The sequence below is a fragment of the Acinonyx jubatus genome, chromosome B2 (assembly GCF_027475565.1).
Source record: "Acinonyx jubatus isolate Ajub_Pintada_27869175 chromosome B2, VMU_Ajub_asm_v1.0, whole genome shotgun sequence".
Lineage (NCBI taxonomy): Eukaryota > Metazoa > Chordata > Mammalia > Carnivora > Felidae > Acinonyx > Acinonyx jubatus.
In genome coordinates this window covers 32,245,901-32,265,704 of record NC_069385.1, presented here as the reverse complement: position 1 = coordinate 32,265,704, position 19,804 = coordinate 32,245,901, and the positions used below count along the sequence as shown (strand labels likewise).

Genomic DNA, 19,804 nt, shown 5'->3' with positions numbered 1-19,804 from the left:
TTGTATTTACCCTTTGTCTGTCTCCCTGATTTTCCGGTTTCCCTGACTTTTTTTTCCATTACACTGCCACTCTCCTATCATCCAGATTCAAAACTGCAATCTTCTTTAACTTCTTCCTCAATTACTCATACCTCCACAGAACCCGTCAGTTCCTTCTTTGAAAAAATAACCCGTCTTTCACTTCTACTCGATTACAACTTCCTCTACCTCACTTCAGACTATCACCTGCATTATTTCTGTCAAAGTTTTCCTTGAAAATCACTCTCAGGGGATCACTGTGTTTTATTCGATGGTATATGGTAGAATTCCATTGTAGATTCAAGTTTTTCTACAATTTAGTCTAACTTAATTTTCTGTGTCTATCACTAATCCTAACACATGATCTCTACTATCTATTTATTATTCCCCTCAAATTCTGCCCTTTTCCTTCTTCTCCTTTTGTTCACACTCTTCTTCTCTGTCCTCCCTACTCTCTTCACCCCACTGAGAAATCCTCTCCACTAACTCCACCCATTGAAACTTAACTCCATTGAAATGCTTTCTCCCCTTCAAGACTCATGATTCTATCTGCTCTATGAAGTTTTCTTTGATCATTTCAACTGGAAGTGATCGCTCCCTCTTAGAATCCTTACTCCTCTTTTGCATTCCCATGTCGCCTGTAATATATTCTAGACATAGAATTATCTTCTCAACCATGTAGTAACTGCCTAAAAATAGAAAGCTAACCTTATCAATCCAGTTATACATTTGTACTTTTAATATAGTTGTGTGCACTGTAAATGGAACAAAAAGAGGGAGAGTGATTATTTTCCCAATTGCTCTCAATTACATTTACATATGGTTAAGATCCATGTGGAATGTGCTTAACCAGATGCTAGGATGAGTTGAGTCTGCATGATCGGCCATCTAGACACATCTGGCACTGAAATCTGGGAACGTTGTTGTGACCTTTTAGCCCCTAAATGGACATGAATCTTATGGAACTGACATCCTCATTTAGAAAAAAGAGTTTATGCATGCAACAGCTCTTTGAAATCCTTTTACACTAAGAAGGCATTCCCCACCTATTTTAAAGAAATAGGACAAAAAACCAAAAACAAAAACAGATCTAAGAGAGAGAAATCGTGTTTCAGAATCTTTTCTAATGTGAATTTATATCCCGAATGACTTGTATGTTGCAGATGCTTATTAAATATAGGTAATTTTAAAAGGAGCATCCTGCCTTTCCTTTTGCCAATTCTAAATAAGGGGACAATTATGGAAATAAAAGAGAAGAACTCAAGAACCATAACCCAATATTCACATCTTAATGGTATGAGAATAGATTAACTTGGGAGGTGCACAATTATTCCCCAGAAGCACCTTAGTTCTTCCTTCAGCCTGTGTTAAGAAAATACATGAACTATAACCAAACACAGTCTTAATGGTGTCGACATTATACAATAAAAAAATGGCATATTGGCAAACCTTAAAAGGATAATTAAGTGAGGCAAGAGAAGAGAAAAAAACCAAAAAAAAAAAAATCTGCATCCCTAATTTCCTATCATTCAACTATTCTTGCCAGGAGGAAGAAAAGAAGTAAGGGAGGGAGAAAAAAAAAGAGATAAAAAGAAACCAAGTCAGTCAAAGAACAGTCAGTCTTGAAAATCCTTCATGCATATTGGCTAAACCTAAAAGAGTACGCTCAGTGAAGTTAATGGTTTCCTGACAGTTTGACAAAGGGATAAATGTTATCTGAGTAGGTAATTAAATGGAATAATTATTTGGTACTGTTATCCACTTGGAGAAAAAATAAACTGGAGAATGAAATTGACGGTAAAACACCGACCAATTAAGAATCTGATACCAATAATAGCACTTAGAAATTTATTTTCACCAAACCATACTGTGTAGCACTTATGAGATATTTATGGAATTTCCCCAGATCACTATTACTCCCTGGTTTTCACCTTTACAATTAGAACTGAATGGCACCCGTCGCCCCCACTGCCGGTCCCAGTTAGCAAATAGAGCCCAGATGCAACACTGTCACACACCCATGGTAAAGACCGTTCCTCGGCCATCGTCCTATGGTGCCTGATATTCCAGTACTTTTAAAATAAAAATAGGGGGCTTCTGGATGGCTCAGTTGGTTGAACATCTGACTCTTGGTTTTGGCTCAGGTCATGATCTTGTGGTTTGTGAGTTCGAGCCCTGCACAGGTCTCCATGCTGGCAGTGTGGAGCCTGCTGGGGATTCTCTCTCCCTCTCTCTCTGCTCCTCCCCTGCTGTGTGCTCTATCTGTCTGTCTCTCTGTCTCAAAAATAAATAAATAAACTTAAAATAAATAGGATTATTGATCACAGTGCACTCTCATTGCCACAGTTGGATGTCATAGCCGTTATAAAAATCTAATTGTATGATATATATTGCATATATTATAAATTAACATAAAATACCGGTAAATAAAAGTAGGCTTCAATTAAGTATCATTAATAACGGGCTTTATGAGGACAAGAGGGTTGAGGAGGACACAGAGAACCATGGTTCTGTAAAGATTTTGTAAAAGCTTAAAAATAAAATTTGAAGATGTTTTAATTATGTAAATATAAAAGCTGATTTGCAGAAGTCATTCTTCTTTATATTTACTCAGCTTTAATATTCTGTAAAGTGAAATATGAAGTAATGTTACCCTACATAAATGGGGTTATGTGGATTTCAATCATATTCTAACTCAGCTACCTACATGAAGATCAACTTCAATATGAATTGCCAATGAGGTATTATTTTTGTTTTTATTGTGGATTACTATTATTTTAATCAGCTGTTTAGCTTGTTTTACTTTTTAAAGATAGACTATTACCTGCTACCCTTGAAAATCTGAGTTGATAATTAGACTCCAGCAATCAAGTTAATCCGTGGTTGTGTCCTAAAAATGAAACATGTTCTCACAGGATATAGTTTCTTTTGAACACCATGCTTTGAAAAACATTATGAAATACACCATCGAGGTTTCAAAATGCTGTGTGGCAATAGTAAAGTAAGTGAGCATCAGCATCCATTGGCATTTATCAGTTAGCACAACAGCAGGAATCCTGACTGCAACTTTAAAACTAACCTCCTTAAAAAGCTAGCTGCGATAATCTGCAAGATTGCTCTGACCTCGTGTTAAAAAACGTGATTACACAGATGTTAAATTGGTTCTTAAGCATTGTCAGTCTTTTTTCTCTCTCTTGAATAAAATCTCTGCAACAGAAAAGAGCTTCCACCGGCACTGTGTTAAACAGGATGAAGTGAAAACCCTTCTGGGTGTAATAAAAGATATGAATAAACCCGGCCCAGCCTGGAGAACTGAATGTAAGCACAGCTGCAAGGGAACCTTGAGAAAAATGTTACCATCTGTCATCATTTTCTTCAACAGGTGCTTGTAGTTTTTCCTCTTTTTGGAAATCTCAAAAGCCTTGTTACTTCAAACATTTCTGTTTGTAATATCAGCTTCTATAATAAGTGTTATGGTGGTTCAGTAATATTGATAGTATAATAATAAATATTTTTGTGTTAAAGAGAATCTTTGATCCTAAAAAAAAATCCCAAACTGGATAAACAAACTATACAAACATAATCTTCAGATTTCAGCGTAAGCTGGTTTTAAGAAGTCATTTCTTCACTAACCTCAGAAATTGGAGAGGAATGTCAAAACAGAAGGGGCGTGCCTTCTAGAAACCACTTCAGATAAAATTGAAACTCCTTACATCTAATAAGAGATCTGTGAATAGCTACTGGAATGCCAAAATAGGAACCCTGTTAGCTTGTGTTCCAATGAGGGGCCCACCTGAGCAATCTGTCAGTCCTTTAAGTGCCACCTTCTGAAAATACACATCCTGCATTTTCCCCTATAGCCAATCACCTCAGTTCAGTTTTCATGTAGAGTAATTTAATACTTTGCTATAGTTATAGAATTATCAGAGATAGAGTGCAAAATTAACATTTTGACTCTTTAGGTCTAACAATAAACTTCAATGGAAAAAACAATTTCAGATTTTATCATAGAAATAAACTGTATTTTACCATCATTTCATCCTATTCCACTATCTTAATTTTCTAAAAGTTTACATGACTTCTTTTAACTATGACCAGTGAATGCAAGATATAAATTTTGAGAAGAAAACTCCCTTCCTTCCTTCCTTCCTTCCTTCCTTCCTTCCTTCCTTCCTCTCTCCCTCCCTCCTTCCCACTTCTCCTTTCTTCCAACACATATTTCATTGAGCAGCTAGTATTCTTAAGCTTCTGTTGCAGGGCTGAGGGCACAGGACTATACAGGATAGCAGACAAAGTCCACACTATAATGAAACTTATAGTTTAGTTTGGGGTTGGAGGAAGCAAACAATTTTTTAAAAAATTTAATAATAATATAATCAAAATGCTTAGATAATAAATACTTAGAGGACAATAAAACAGATTATAGAGAAGGATTGGAAAACCTTCAGGTTGAGTTATCAGAAAAGTCACCACTGAGGCTATATTTACTCTGAGAAATTAACTACAATTAGGAGCCAGCCATGAGAAGTATGGATGAAGTAGATTCCAGGAAGAGAGAGCAGTTACTGGAAAGGACTTGAATGGGGCTGGGTATCCATTTTGATGAAGCAAATAAAAGCCAGGATGGTTGAACTGTATAGCGCCCAGGAGAGAGGTCAACAGGAATCCAATGAGGCCCCGGACATCGTAATACCTTATTGGTTAGTGTAGGAAGTTCAAATTTAATACTAAGCTTATATAAAAGTCATCCCAGCTTTAAGCAGCAAGTGATATACTCTGATTGACATGAAAAGTGTGTGTGTGTGTGTGTGTGTGTGTGTGTGTGTATTGCTGTGGCTACCATGTTGAGGATGCCAAGAAGTAAGAGTGGTGGTCAGAAGACAGGAGTCATGCAGTGGTCCCAGTGGTCGGTGCTTGAGTGCAAATAGTAAAACTGAAGGGAAATTGGCAGTTTTAGATTGAGCTTGGAGGAAAAGTCAACAGAACCTGAAGATGTGTTTCATACATGGGGTGAAGCAAAGAGAAGAAAAAAGGATGACTACTAATTTTTGACAGGAGCTACCAGGAGGTGCCATTTACTGAGATTGAGAAGGCTGGGAAAGACACAGGTTGAGGGTGAATAAAATTAAATTTGAGAGGCCTACCTCGATATCCCAGTGGGAAGGTCTGGAGACAGAGAACATGCAGACTGGTACGAGAGAAACCAAAATAATGCAGCCACCAAGTTTCAAAAATTCACCAACTTCACATTCAGCCTCCCTCATGAAGCCCTCCATATTCTTCTGAGTTATATACAAATCACGAAGCATTCTTTTTCTTTTTTTTTTTTTTTAGATTTCAAATACACATCCACTAATACACATTCACTAAACATAAATCAAATATAGTGAAATACATATTAGGGAGAGAAATGAAATTCTCTCAGACACTGTAACGCCCTAGGGCCCACCCACCCACAGAGACAGGACAACTCCTGAGACAGGTTAAAAAACAACATCAACACTTTCCAATATAGTTGCTAATATCTTCTCTCCTACTAAGTTCTTGAATAACCTAAAAGCATGAATGCAGAATAAAGTTATTTTCAGCATCTCATTAAAGCTGGAGGCAATCTGAGGGACACCTGATCCTAGTTCCCACCAGAGGAGGATTTCTCTCAGAAACATTTTTTTTTAAATTTTTTTAATGTTTACTTATTCTTAAGAGAGAGAGAGACAGAATGTGAGTGGGGGAAGAGCAGAGAGAGAGGGAGACACAGAATCTGAAGCAGGCTCCAGGCTCTGAGCTGTCAGCAAAGAGCCCGACACGGGGCTTGAACTCACAAAGCACGAGATCGTGACCTGAGCTGAAGTCAGACGCTTAACTGACTGAGCCACCCCAGTGACCCTCTCTCAGAAATATTTTTAAAGAGATGATTACACAGTATTTAATACCTGCGGTGACAAGCTCATGAATTTAGAACTTCACAAGGCAATCTGTTCAATTTTAAGACATCCCACTGTCAGAAATACATTTGTTATATTGGCTAAAATCTTCTACTCTTTAATGTGTATTAATTGGGTCTTTTTTCTTCCTTCTGGAGCCTAACATGGAGCATCTAATCCCTATTTCTTGCGGAAGACTGTCCACTATTTCAAAAACAATGATCACGTCTTTTCTAATCATTTTATTCTCCAGGCAAACACTGACAACTGTTTCCCATTGCCCAGGTAACCCTGATTTCCAGAGATTTCAACCATGTTTGTAATCCTCTTTTAGAATCTTTTTAAAAATGTTATTCTAGAACCTATCTTCTGATGCGATTAACCTTGTACAGAGTACTATGTCAATAGCACTTTCCTTGATGTAAACAGCAGAGTTTATAGGTTAATATTGCATCTGTGTGTATACCAAACATATGTTTTGAGTTAAAATGAGCTAATAGTTAGACCTTTTCCATATGAATTCCAATTAAATTCAACTTTATACATTTTTTAACCAAGTGTTTAATTCTATTTGTATTCTCAGTGAATTTTTACCTTTTAGTTTCCTCTTATTATTTTAATATATACTATCTTTGAGTCTTTATCCTGTAGTCTAATGTAGACAGTCTGTTATCAACATATTTGGGGTATGAATGTTTAAATATTTATGATTATAATGAATTCAACTTTATTAGTCCATCCTATACAAGAAATCATGAGAAACCTTGCTAATTACCTTATCATCATTCAGATGCACCATTTAATACTCCAACTCCACATCCAGCAAATCAAATGCAAGAGAAAATGCAGTCTTGTCAGTATAATCTGTGTTTTTTGAAACCAGGCTGGTCTCTGGTCATTAATGGTTGCAAAGTATTCACAAATCAATTGCTTAAAGTTTGTCCTCAAATTTTCTTAAAAATTGCTATCAATATTCCCCATCTTTACATTTAGCGGATACCTTTTCCCCACGTTGAAAAGCTGCCATATTTGTCTCCGTGTCATCTTCTGACAATTCTGACATTTCACTGACTGCTTGACTGATTATAATAATATGCTGTATTTAGTACACACTTTCAATGTGCCACATACTTTGTGTAAGAGCTTTACATGCCTATTTCATTTAATCCTCACCCAAACCCCGTGCTTTCGATATCAAAAGTCCCTTCTTCATAAAGGAAACTGTCATTTAGAAAGGTGAAGAAGTTTGCGAAGGACCACACATCCAAAAGGTAGCAAGCAGTGCCGGGATGCACACCAAGGATTCCTGCTTTTAGGTGTTCAGCAGTTATTCAGCAGGGATTTCTTGACAACCTGCCAAGTACATGGAATTGGCCTTGGTACCTCAGGAAGATGTGGCAACACTGACAGTCGTTGACTTGTAAATGTTCCATCCATACCCTAATAAAATACTAACTATCTACCACTCCTGCTACCTTTTCTCCCTCTCCCTTCTGTGGTGATGGCTTGAGGGCATTTCACTGCTTATTAGTATCCTTAGAGAATGGAGCTTTGAAGGAAGGGCACGTATATATCTATTTACATAACTGGAAAGACACTTGAGAGTTTTCCAATTACAGAGGGAGTCCATTGTGTTACTGTTAATTCTAATAAAAAGATTTTAAAGCAGAACATGTCCCACGCCTTAAATACAGGCTGGGAATTATCTGGAACTTTCATTTATTAATGCTCCTTTGATGCCCTGTAACCATATATAACTTACAAATTTTAGACTCTGTGTGGGCAGATATTCTTGTTGCCTAGAAATATGGCAGCTAGTACCAACTGGCAAAAGGTGTGTAGAAATGAGAGAGGGGTATGAAGAGGAGACAGATTTCTGGTTCAGCACATGTTGAAATACACCACTACCCACAGTCCTTCCACTGCCACTCTTGTTTTAGCATGTATTTTGAAAATATACTTAGAATTGTCAATAGCTTTGTTAAACTCATCTCAGAAGTGTTTCCATTTTAGGGAAATCCACTTTATTCTTCTATTTTATAAAATAATTGTCAGTATCCAAACATATGCTAGCCTTTGCTTCAAAAAGCACACTTCAAAGGCACTGTGAATTACTTTGCATGGAATTCTCCTTTGTATCCCCCTGCCCAATGCCTGGAATCTTCGAAGCTTCTGTAGGTCTACCACAAAGGAGTAGCCTGATTTCTATCAAAGAGCCGGACCACATAAGATCAGTAGTTCCTGAACATGTCTGCTGCTCATAATCACCTGGGAAACTTTGAAATTTATTAATGTCTATGTCCACCTCCTCAGATTGTGATTTAATTGGTATGGAAGAGGAAGGGCGGTTACCTGGATGTTGGAATTTTTTAACGGCCCCCAAGTGATGCTAATATGCAGAGAAGTTTGGGAACTTCTGGCATCAGAAGTATCTTTCCCAGTGCCCAGTTCTCTGTTGGCTCCACTGCTCATCACTTGGCTATAGTCTGCCACAGCATGAATCCATTTTGGCCCTGGTTGTCCAAAGTACCAGCAGGCCTAGCTTCTACCCATGAGTTTCCTTGTGAGTGAGTTTCAGTGCATGAAATTTGCAGCGGAAAAAAGGGCAGCAATGTAGTTTTATTTAACAAACTGAGATTTCAGAGTTTTAGTTTAAAAATTGCCTAAAAGATAGAAATCTTCTACAGGCACATGTGGTTTTGCTGATCTAGCTTCTCCAAGTTCTTTGGGTCTCCAATTATTGCAGATAAGAAAGAACAGAGGATAAGCGAAAAACATTCGCACCTAGAATTAAGAAAGAAACTCCTATAAAATCACCAAGTCTCTAGATCAAAGCTTGAGAGACTCTAGTGGAGCTTACTAAACATCTGTGTAGCAATTCCACAGAAATAGAAAAGAGAGCTTGTGTGGTTCAGACATTTGTTAAAACATTAATTATATTTCTTCCAGGTAGGCAGTTTCCTATATTCGAGGTCTACTAACTTCTTTGATGCGCATGCCAGATCATCTTCTTCATAGTATATAGTATTTTGAGTTGTAAACACTATGATTAATCTCCAAAGGCCACCTTTAAGACCTGGGACATTTGTTTTCCTTCATGTCTTGATTATAAGCATCCTTATCTGAAATAACCACATGGTTACTCCTTATCACATCACCCTATTTTAATTCTCAACATTTCCTTGTATTTTTATTTGTTTATGTACCTGCTTATCCCCCACCAAAATGTGAGCTCCGTGATGTCACTGCCTTCATCTCACTTAATGTTATACCCTTATGACCATTCATTGGTTAAATGAGTGAACGAACATCCCAATATTCACTGCCTCACTGTGATGTGAGTCAAGTGATCCCCCTACTGTGTGACCTGGAGCCCCAAGTTTATGCATCTACAAAATGGGAGAAATAAGACATTGTTCTCACAGGGGTATTGTGAGAATTGCAGAAGATCACACACTTTAAGGACTTATCAAAATGTAGGGCATATACAAAGAACTCAGTAAATGAAAAATCATATCATAGAAATGAATATCTATGACATTTATAGTGGAACAAAAGTAAGAGAAATACTCTGATTTTGTCTTGCCAATCTGTTTTAACATGTATTTCATTATACATGTTCTTTCACTATTAAGGAAGAAAATTGGAATATGTATTTTTTAAGTTTATTTTTGAGAGAGAGAGAGAGAGAGAGAGAGAGAGAGAGAGAGAGAGAGAGAGAGAAGATACACACACAAGCAGGAGAGGGGCAGAAAAAGAGGGAGAAAGAATCCCAAGCAGGCTCCATGCTGTTAACACAGGGCCGGACACAGGGGCTTGATCCCATGAACCATGAGATCATGACCTGAGCAGAAACCTGAGTTGGACGCTTAATGACTGAGCCACCCAGGTGCCCCTGGAATATGTTTTTATGAATGCAACTGCTTACTTGAAGGAGAAGACAGAACAGAAAACCAGGACTCAGAGGAAATAAATCCAGGCTGCTGATATACATGGCCTCCAACAAGCCATTTAACAGGTACCTAACACTCACAGTAAAAACACAGCTCCTCACCTGTAAAAATTGGTGTGGGGAAAGTTTGGAAATTTGAGGGGAATCAACTGAACTCCGAGCTCTTTTTAAGTCTGTTTATTTTTTAGTAATCTCTGCAGCCAGTGTGGAGCTCAAAATCATAACCCTCAGATCAAGTGTCCTATGTTCTTCTGACTGAGCCAACTAGGCACCCTTGAACTCTGAACTCTTAAGAACAGCAATACACAAAACATCAACACTTAACTCATAAAAGCAATAACTGTTTAAAGATTTTCTCATAATTTTTGGATATAGGAGATGAATAGGAAAGACCTCAATAGCAGATTAAATCTGGTCTGTACATTATTTGCATAGCCCTCAATATATAATTCCACCTTTACAGTTAAGAAAATTACCCATTTGAAGTTACTTTTATAGAATTTTCTGCTTATGTGCTATATGCTATCCTTATGAGCAAGCATCATTTTTTTTTTTTAATTTGGAAGACAGATTGGGAAGACGTTTCCTGGAAAAATAACTTTCTATTTAAAAGTTCTATACTAGTTATCTTTTTAAGTTACAATAAACAGCCTTGTGGGGCATCTATATGCACTTTTTTTTTATATATGGATCAAACATTTTCAAAAACATGATGATGTATAATGAATTCATTCCTTTTGCCAGCAACTTTATTGTAAGAGGTCTATATTACAAAAAACAAACACACAAACAAAAATGAATCAATAAGCCACCATTCACTTTCTTTGAAGTGGACTCTGCCTTCCCTTCCAAGAGTCCAGAAATATGCCATTGGTTGCTTGAAGCCTTGAACACTGTTGGTCAGTTCAGGTGCATTGTACCCTTGGTTCTTCGGTCTGCCCTGTATCCTCAGGCTGGCATTATGAAATCATCTGCTCTGCCAGGGAGAACCACACAGCTGAAGAGTATCATCTTGTGTGAAGCATTACGTTCGTACATGTGTCCTTATTACTAATGCACAAAGCACGAAGCTTGGAGACATCCCCTCGTCATCTGGAAATTGGGGTGTGTGTGTGGGTGGGGGGGCATAATCTGAAGACTTATAAATATCTCTTAACAAAGCCCCAGCTGAGCTGTGTCAGGATTGTACACTCTCTTCATCTTTCCCTTACAGCTTTTCAATTTGCTTTCCAAACATTTCTTTGTTGCCGTTGGCTGGGGCGCACTTAAAAGCAGCACATCGTTAACCACAAAGAATGCTCACTGTTTTCTGTGATTTCAAATCACAGCACAATTTCCAAGCACTTCCTCAGCGAGCAGCCCAGCAGCAATTACCCCACTGCTGAAGACTTACTTGTCAGCACAGAAATGTTTCAGTTTTAGAGACAGCCAACACCACAAGGCTGTAACAAATGATGACATATGCTCCAGCTTCCATTCACTAGCGATTTCTACCCCCAAAGGAAGAGTGAATCAATTTTTGTGCAAATTCAACAGGCACATCCGACAATGCTGCCCTCTTCTCTTAACTCACACAAACTAGGCATTCATCAACCCGGATTACTTGCCTCCAATAGGGACTCAGTTGCTAAGTGGTTCGGGTGGGGGTGGGATTGCACTGTGTCAAAAAGGGGCAAAGTACAGGGAAAGGACATGAATCCATCAGGGAAGTGAGAGTTGAGTTCATTCATTGAGACAAAATAGTGAGGTTTTCAAAAGCCAATGCAAGAGGAAAGACTGCTTCCCACCCCCTCCCCAGGCAATCCTGTGAAAGACAGTGCAAAAACCCACGGCAGCATCCCAGGGGTCCCAGGGGTCACGTCTCCCCAAGAGCAAGCGGCTTTCCAACAGTGTATCTGATGGAGACAGGCTCCACTTCCCAACCACATTTTTCTCTCTCATTTGATGGTACCTGGTTATATACCATTTTGAGGAACTCTCTCCAGACTGGGCAGGTGGGTTACAAAATGGACAGGGCAAGTTTCCATAATGCCTCATCTCTGGGTCTATAGGTTTTAAGGGTGGCCGAACCTACTGGCCTGAGGCGAGGAAATCAAAATTTGATTTTTCACTGCACAGGACTACAAGCAAATGTCACACTGCCCTCTGGAGGTATTCTCATTGGGTCCAACCCTGAATTAGTGATTGGCAACCACTGAAAAATATGGGTTGTAGAGGTTCACAGGTCTTTTTTGGCAGGGGAGTATGGAGGAGGAGAATTAAGTGTTCGCTCACTCCTTGTGAGTGGTGTGAAAGACTACAAGGGAAGAAGGTGAATGTCAATATCGCCTCCCAGTCTCAGCAGCATCAAGAGATATTAGACGCATATAGACAGACTCTCAAAAGTGGTGGTAAGAAAGAGACTGTGACTAGTCAGTGGGGATGGGTGTGGAAGGAGGTATTTTGCAAAGATGACCTCACCTGTATATTCCGTTCCCCTGTGAGCTCCTTATGATGTGATACTGAGGTGGAGTCTCTCTTCCCTCCTGAATCGGTGGGATAGGGCCACAACAGAAGATGACTCAAAGGCTAAGTTATAAAAGCCTATCCAGTTTCTACCTGGGCCTCTCAGGATATTCACCCTTAGGACTCAGCCACTCCGCTGTGAGGAATCTGAGTAGCTGCATGGAGTGGCCACTCTCCCACCACCATGGCACCTGCTGAGATCCCCAGCTAAGAGCCAAAGGCAGCTGGCATCAGACAAGTGACTGAGGGAGCCTCCTGATGACTCCAACCACTCACTTTGGAGTTGGCATCAAGTAAAATAGAGATCTGTCCCCACTTAGCTCCTCCTCAAATTGCAGATATGTGAAAAACGAAGGGCCACTGTATTGAGCCACTATGTCTTAGGGTGGTTTGTTACACAACAGGCAACCAAAAAAAAAAAAAAAAAAAAAAGGCAAGGTCCCCTCTGACACGGGACATTTCTTGGCACAGAATAAGCTGGACCTGAAGAGAAATGGGACCTTGCCTCTCTGCCTTTCATGGCTTTTCATAATCTGGGTTGATTCTTCACCAATCTTAGCTTTTTCCCCTCTTGACCCCAGATTAAGTCAAGTTCTATCTCAGCTAGAATTGTGTGTACATGCGTGCTCTACGTGGTGCTTTGCACAACATGGAATTGTGGCCAGTATTTAGTGATCAGATTTACACACATCTACATTTTTGTCTTCCCCCCAAAAAAGCAAAAACAAAAACAGAAGATCTGCCAATACTTGATTTGCATACCCACATAACAGTAATTTGGTCACAAAAACTCTTTTTGTCCTCAATCCTCTGTCCTGTCTGTTGCATTTGATCAAGCCCGTCACTTTGTTATACTTGCTGTCTGACCTCTATAGGCATTTGGGTTTGTGGCATCTATTTTAACCAACAATTCTTTACTGGTTGGCTGGAATGAATTCTCACAGTTATCCAGGAGTTCATATCCTATTGAAAAGAAAAGCTTAAGATAATCAGCAAAATAGAAGTCAGAATAATAAAAAATATATATACCTAAAGGTCAAGTTTTTGAAAGTTAAATATATGAAAATATATTTCATAAAATATATGAAAAAATATATTTCATAAACTGTATGAAAAAAAGCCACAAGGGGAGGTGACTGGGATGTCACCTTGGGTTATTACCATACAGCTTCATGCCATCTGCAACCATCAGCAGCCGCTACATATACATGAGAGCCCAGAAGCCAATGAATGCTCTGTCTTGCAAAGTTCGTTCGCACTGGGAGCAAAATTACCTGAAATCCAAAGTCTACTAACTGAATCGAATACACTGTTTAAGAACCCTATTTACCTTTTGGTATAGGTGCTGAGGAGGGCCTTACTACACCACTGTATAAAGACTCTCAAGGTGATAGTTTCTAGAGAGAAGATTCGATTTCAAGTTTTGGAAAATCACCTAGCCTGGATGACCCAGCTGGAACTGATACATTTCATTTTATTTTCAGTGTTTGGTGTCTTTCATTTGATTAAAGAGGCTGTTAATAAATTTTTTCCCATATAACTGACTAGCATAATTTTTACTGTATTTTATATGTCCTGTAATGAGTGGGATTAAGGAAATGGACCAGTAAAGGATGTCAGTCCACTAAGAAAATAGTTACCGTTTGTATATGGAAATAAGGATTTTATCTCCTGAGGAATAAAACTGAAAAGGAATATCCTATTGCTTTCTCATTAACTATGTGGGAGAAGTGACCATTTTCTAAGGCTTATCTCATAGTGATCGGTATTCACTGATTATTTTAAGAAAAGTTCCACAGTTCAAAGTCAACCCAAAGAGCACTGAGTTAATTCTCATGCAGTCTTTATGAGAATCACCAGCAGTGTGAAAACACTCTGTAGTTTAATGAAGTCTGTTTTTGTGGTGGGCCAGTTATGACATGTTGAAACACTACTCTACACTTGGTCTCTCATTTGATATCAAATTGGATGGGCTTTCTAGAAACGCTACTCTCTGGCAGGAAACAATATCAAGTTATCCTTTAAAGTATACCCTGTTTAGGGGTGCCTGGGTGCCTCAGTCAGTTAAGCGTCCGACTTCAGCTCAGGTCATGCTCTTTTGGGGTTCCTGGGTTCGAACCCCAGGTCAGGCTCTGCGCTGACAGCTCAGAGCCTGGAGCCTGCTTCAGATTCTGTCTCCCTCTCTCTCTGCCCCTCCCCCACTTACACTCTGTGTCTCTCTCTCTCTCCTCTCTCTCAAAAATAAACATTATAAAGTATACCCTGTTTTATGATATTACCATAGTAAGATTTTCCACGTCCCTTTCAACAAAACATGCAAGGATAGTTAAGAGGCATAGTACCCTCCCCACCCAAAACAAGCAAACACACACAAAGACTTGGCTCACACAGATATTTAAACAAGGTATTTTCTACTTCATATCAGAAGAGAGTTACGTTATTCAGCTAGTGAGGCCTGTGTTTGGGGTCAAATTCATGGTTTACAAATTCAATGTCTGAGATGCCGCTGCAGGAAGACATTTATACATCAGTGACCTCAACAAAGTGCAATCCTCATAAAACTCAATTTTATTGGAGCTGTGGAACACTTATTTTGGGAGGAAAGGACTAATTTATGAAAAACCAGACAACAGGATGGTTTTGAACTTGTTCTTACTATCATTTTCTTTATTTCTACCCAGAGTTAATAGCTGAGTGCCAGAATTAGGGTTAAAATTGGATGGCATCTCAGCCAGAAAGTTGTGGAAATCAAACTTAGAAGTCAGGAATAAAATTACCGAGAAATGCACTTTGAAATCGATCGGGTGCTTTGATTTTAATATCATCAAAACCTTAACACAATGCCAGAACAGCAAGGAGTTTTCATTTGGAAGAAGAGACTTTTAGCAAAGGGCAGTATTTTTGGATGAACTTTTATAAGTAACAGAGTATAGTCACCACGATGTTATGTAACTGTGGAAAAGTGTCCAAATGTTGTCAAGATCAGATAAACAAAGATGTCCAGAAGACCTAACCACCTAATCATTATGGTTACTTCACAATTCTTTTTCCCCCCTCCTATGCATGAAGTTATCTATGAACAGGCAACATATCTACTCTGACTCTTTCAAAGCAAATCAGCAGCTGTCAAATCAACTTTGTTGGCTAATACAGTCAGCGAAAAGTTTCTCCACTTAATAGAGGATTTTGCCGGGGAAACTAAAGATTTTGCAGGTCTCTGAATGCGGCATCCTAACGGGCTCCCAGAAGAGCAAAGTTCCTAAAAGATTCTTAGTGGGGGGCCTTTCATTCATCTCTCAGATGAGGCAGCTGACCCCAGCTCCGTGCCTGGGACCCCAGAATAGCTATGATTTGGGAAGTTCTGGGATCCTGGTCCCAGGCAGCAAGACAGCAAAGTGCTATAAAGCTCACAGGTCCCTCCAACCCTGAGAGCCGTCCTGCTAGAGCCCCAAAGGGTCGTTCTCCTTTCCCATTAGAGGTGAATAGGGATGCGTGGCAGGTGTGCATGCAGGGGATCTATTAAGTAGGGTGCTGGGGACAGGAGAGTGTTCAGAGACAAGCTGCCCGAGGTCACCGGGCTCAGCTTCCCGGGGCGAAAACTCGGGGCCAGGCGGCGGAAGCAGGGAGCCCAGCCGCAGGCGCCTTTGGCTCCGGGCGTGCGGGAGCTGACCGTCCAGGGGAGCGCGTGCCGGGCGGGGGCCGCGGGGGGGCGGGGGCGTCCAGCCTCCGCCGCAGGGGACACCGGGTGGCCCCCGGGACGCCGGTACTCGCGCCTGCCCCGAGGGCGGGACGGGACGGGGCTCGGTGGGGACGCGCTTACCTGCAGGTAGGGCCGCCCGTGGGCCACTCCGCCCACGACGATGTCCGCCGAGGCCATGGCCCCGGTGGGCGAGAAGCCGAAGCCCACGTAGCCGGCGGTGCGCACCTCGAGGCGGAAGGCGAGCCCGCCGCCCCGCGGGCCCCAGCTCAGCCAGTACTTGCCCTCGGAGTCGAGGAGGGTGCGGTGCGGGAGGGCTCGGCCCGAGCCCCCCGCCGCCGCCGCCGCCGCGCCGGGGAGCAGCCCCCACAACAGGAGCAGCGGCCAGCGGCACATCCTCGGGCGCCTCCTGCCCGCCGGCACCTGGGTCGCGCAGACTGGCGGAGCGAGGAGGCGGCTCCAGGGGCGGCGGACGCGCGCGGGAGGCCTGGGCCCGCCCCCTCGGCCCGCCGCGCTCCCGCCCGCCGGGAGGGGCCCCACCCGCTCCCACTCCCCTTCCCCGCCGCGGGCGACCCCCGGCCCGTCGGGCTGGCGGCCCATCCACCTGCCGCCCCGCACCCGGGGCTTGGTCCCCGGGGTCTAGGTTCCGTGGGGAGGGAAGAGGGGGGCGTCCTGGATAGAGGAGGCAGAGAAAAGGGGGCTGGGGCCCAGGGGAAAGGAGAGGGCAGGCTGGTTCTGGGAGAGACCGTGGGCGCTGACTGGGACCGTAGGGCGCGGGGGAGTGGGGGGTGAGGGGGTGGAGGAGGAGGGGCGGGGGTGAATCCCTGGGGAAAGGAGAAATTGGTGAGGGAGGGCAAGTTTAATCTGTCAGAGAAGGGGAGGAGTTGAGGGATCAAAAGGGATAATCCTGGGTTTGATGGAGGGAAAATGAGGGAAAGTCCCAGCCAGAGCAACTCTTTTAACATTCCTGTATCCATTGCAGTTGCTTTTCCGAAGCCATTGTACTCAGGGATCCCCCTACCCCACAGAGGAACACCGTTCATTTCTCCCAGGACATTTGTCTCACCCTTTCACCCTGTGGGAGTCCCAAGGTTGGGGAAGTCTTGCTCATAACGGCAGGAGTTGGCTCTCTGATGCTTGCCTTCCGCCTGGGTTTGGTGTAGTTTGGTTTTGATGGGACACCTACTGGCAAACTATTTTGCTATCAGTGGGGTAGGTCAGGGATAAAGTATCACTTAGAAGATACGCTATAATTTGAAATCTTCTTTTCCTGCTATTTCAAGTTTTGATCGGAGTCCGGTTCAGCAAAAAGTGTTTTCGCCTCTACCTATGACCACATCACTCCTGTCTTCAGAACGCTGATTACTCCATGTGGCAACTGTACATTACCTTCTTTATTTAGTCATTTATTTATATGCTGTCATGTTTCAAAAAAAGAAGTTTTAAGGTGGCTTACAACTACACAATGTAAAATAGAAGATCAAATACTAGAGGATATCAGATGAAAATAGGTATAAGAAGAATACTATAAATATGTAGTATTAACTCTGGATTTGGGGGCTCCTCACAAGCCACCCGTACATCCTGTTCCCCCTCTTCAAGTTTCGTAGTTCAGCCTGATTTTTCTTCCTCCTGTTTTCTCTTTCCATTCCTCTTCCCAGAACTTTTCCAAAGTTACCTCTTCCCAAAACTTTTCCAAAGTTTCCAAAGTTACCAGTCCGCATCAAAACTATGTTCTCCCAAGGATTCGGGCATATTTCACCATGTCTGGAAGGAAACCAAGTGGATCGGCTCACCAGAGAGTTCAAGGAGTGGCCTGAGAAGAGCCAATCCCAGGAAGAGAGGAAATACAGGTCTACAGGTTTAGCCAATGACAATAGGGCAGCAACAGAGAAGAGTGCCATTGAAACTGTCAGACAAGGCAAGAAATAAAAAAGCCTGAGATGCCTTAAAAGACCTGAGGCAACAAGAGCATGAACTCTCAGGAGCAGTGGGGGTGCACTGCCCAGACATCACGGACAGCAGGAGAAACTGCAGCAACCTAAGAGCTGCAATCTTAGAGCTGAGTTTCTACAAGCATCAGGGACTTGGCTAGTGCTGCTGGCTCCAGCCATGAAGAGAAGAGGAATGTGGAGAGAGGGGAACAAAATGGTGGACAAGGGGCGGAGAGGAATGGGTCTTGGCACCCTGGGAGGCACACTCACCACACTGAGCAGGATTTCATGGAAGTTCAATTATTCCAGAGCCATCAAAGGCCAACTTCCTGCTCTGTGACCCTACTGTTATTCCTAGCATGGAGGAACCTGGGACACACAGCTATATCTGCTTCCTGAGGTTTGTTTTATAAGTCCCAAATCCCCATCTAGAACCTGACCCCCGTTTCGTGTTCTAGCCTCACCTTCCCTCACTCTCATCTCACTCACTCACCCGAGACCCTCTAGATACATGAAAACTACCTCTAGAATTTTCAAAAGAGAGCCCTGCTGTTTCCCATCACTTTTTCAGATGTGCCTTTTCAGATTGCTCACTCTGCCACATTTGCCTTTTCTCCCCTTTGTTCTTTGAAGTATTTTCTGGTCCTTCCTCCCGTGCTCCTGCCAGATGACATTGGCCCCTCCATGGTGGTGTTCATGCAATGTTCCATCCAGACTTCATGATTGCAGCCCTAACACCTCGGTATCTTTATATGTTTGTTTTCCTCCATTAGCCTCCTTAGATCAGGAACTGCTTCTGGTTCCTGGTTATAAACGCATTGCTTAGAGTGTAGACCATCATGCAACAGGTGCTTAACAAGTATTTGCAGAAAAAGTGAATAGATGCATTTCCAGATCTTCCTGGATCCTCTTTACAAAGTTGGACAGTGGGGGAAAAGCTTGGCCCCTAGATGTGTTGAATGTTCTGCTCTGCATTAGTATTGAAGCAAAAGCAGGAAAAAAAAGACCACACGTGGATGCACAAAAGAGAAAGTCTTAAATGGTGTTTATTATTTCATTAAGTAAAATCATTGAGTGTGAAGTTTATTGTCTTCTGTTTGTCTGTAACTGACATCATATCTGAAACCCCCGAGTGCTCAAGAAATATTAAAACTAATAAGATCATCTTGAGATTAGGTCAATAAACAGATCATTATTAGCATAGTTCATATGCAGGAGACCCACTCTGCTCTGACTTGAATTACCTCAGTAAATGAATTTTATCTAAGTGCTTCATATGCTGCCTGAGTACCTTAGATCAGCACTAACTGCCCATTCAGTTGCACAGAGGACTCACTTTCCCAATTTGGAAGTTAATTACTATATAACTTCTTATCTTCAATTTGTAAGGAAAGCAAGGTGAAAGCATAGGTCTATTACAAATTTGGACTATTTAGCAAAGAGGAGAATGAAATCAGTGGTGAGGGCTTTCAGTGTTATTATTTTTTTAAACTATTGTTTTGGTAAAAATGATACTTGCTCCTTACTTAGAGGGAAAAAAGTCAGGAAATGCAGGACAGTATGAATAAGAAAATAAACTAAAAAGATCACCTGAAAGTCCACCATCCAAAAATAATCCTTGTATGCATTCCGAGAACATCATTCTGGAACTTAGTCCCATTAAAATCTTGGAGGAACAGCCTCTTGGACAAGAATTTGCGAAGAAACAGGTGAATTAATTTTGGCAGACTCCACTTGAAATAAACAGACTCTAAACATGCCAGTTACAATCCCA

The 19,804-nt window shown here is 41.5% G+C and overlaps 1 protein-coding gene across 1 annotated transcript in view; it reads right to left on the bottom strand.

Annotated features, from left to right (window-relative positions):
* Positions 1–16,597, bottom strand: part of MOXD1 (monooxygenase DBH like 1) — a 91,739-nt gene extending 75,142 nt beyond the window's left edge. The window contains exon 1 of the mRNA XM_027056879.2: positions 16,220–16,597. Coding sequence (XP_026912680.1) covers positions 16,220–16,492 — 273 coding nt within the window. The 5' untranslated portion in view covers positions 16,493–16,597. The remainder of the gene's footprint in view (positions 1–16,219) is intronic.
* Between the last annotated feature and the right edge of the window lie 3,207 nt (positions 16,598–19,804).